Genomic DNA, 1490 nt, shown 5'->3' with positions numbered 1-1490 from the left:
CATCAGTTTTTATGTCAGTTTTTGCTCAGGTCATGCCCAAACCTTTAGGGGCGGGTTTCTGGGTTGTGACAGTGGTATCAGAGCACGAGTTGCTATCTCACACACGGATCCATTGAGCTGTAGGGTGTCTAGAAGGGATTTAGGCCTCATGCATGACATCCTAAAAATGTAAGACAAGTTCGATGGCAACATTAAGTGTACTCTGATAATACTAACCAACCGCCACCACCACCAGTACCCCCACCTGTAGCGCAAGATTTTCACGCTGAAGACCGAACTATCACTCTTACTAAGGAGTTTAAAAAGATGAAACCGCCAACTTTCAAGGGAGGAATAGAACCGATGAAAGCTGAGGCCTGTGTATTAGGCATAGAGAAGTTATTTGAAGTCTTTCCCTGCACTGAAGCTCAAAAGGTACAACTAGCTGCCTTCACTCTTGAGGACGAGGCACGGAGGTGGTGGATGCTAACGAGAACAATCCATCTAGAGTTAACATGGGACAGATTTTTGGGGCTGTTTTATGATAAATATTTTCCCCAAAGCATGCGGAACAAAAAGGTGACTGAATTTGAAACGCTCAGACAAGGGAACAAGACTATTGCCGAATATGAGGCCCAATTTGCAGAGTTAGCCCGGTATGCACCGCATATAGTGGACACGGACTATAAGAAGGCACGAAAATTTGAAGGGGGCTTACGGGGCGCTATCTTGGATTGAGTTAATATGTTAAAGTTGCCTACCTACGTAGATGTGCTGGAGAGGGCTGTTATAGCGGAGGGAAACCTTGCTGCTCAGAATCGGATTGCCGAATGGAAAGGAAAGAGGCAAAATAATCAATGGTCAAAGGGAGCGGCTACTCCACCAAACAAGAAACAAAACTCAGGGACTTCGAATACTTCTGCCCCTAATCAGGGTACAATTCCTGTTTGTTCGGAATGTGGAAAGAGGCATCACGGGATATGCCAATGGAAGTCTGGAGCCTGTTATCAGTGCGGAAAAACGGGTCATTTGATAAAGGATTGCCCTTAGAGGACTCAACGGAATAGTAACAGGGCTGCTACTAGCTCAGCAGGGTCTACACCAACTACTAACACCAAGTAACCGGTCAAACCTAACAACAATAAAGACATGGCGAGACAAGGCAGAGTGTTTGCATTGGTTCCAGGAGATGTGCAGAATGCAGCAACAGTGGTGTCAGGTACATTTATGGTTCACGGTCATTCTGCTTCTATCTTATTTGACTCTGGCTCTACTCATTCCTTTGTGTCAAAATTATTTGCACAAAACTTAGATAAAACCGAAGAAACACTGTCTTATATGTTGTGTGTATCTTCACCTATGGGAGATTCTGTACTTTGTGCTTCTGTCTATTATGGTTGCGCACTCGAGCTTGGGGATGTCCGGGTGTATGCCAATCTATTACCTCTCGACATGACTTATTTTGATATTATTCTGGGAATGGATTGGTTGGGTGAATACGGTGCAACTAT

The 1490-nt window shown here is 44.6% G+C and overlaps 1 protein-coding gene across 1 annotated transcript; it reads left to right on the top strand.

The window, feature by feature from the left end:
* Positions 1–306: 306 nt before the first annotated feature.
* On the top strand, positions 307–717 carry LOC145802404 (uncharacterized). Its single transcript, XM_082895115.1, has one exon. It carries the CDS (start codon positions 307–309, stop codon positions 715–717), a length of 411 nt encoding a protein of 136 aa, XP_082751241.1.
* Positions 718–1490: the final 773 nt, after the last annotated feature.

Source organism: Camellia sinensis, chromosome 11, assembly GCF_055761805.1.
Source record: "Camellia sinensis isolate YWXY chromosome 11, ASM5576180v1, whole genome shotgun sequence".
Classification (NCBI taxonomy): domain Eukaryota; kingdom Viridiplantae; phylum Streptophyta; class Magnoliopsida; order Ericales; family Theaceae; genus Camellia; species Camellia sinensis.
The sequence above is the reverse complement of the archived record's forward strand: the minus strand, read 5'-3'. Positions and strand labels throughout refer to the sequence as shown.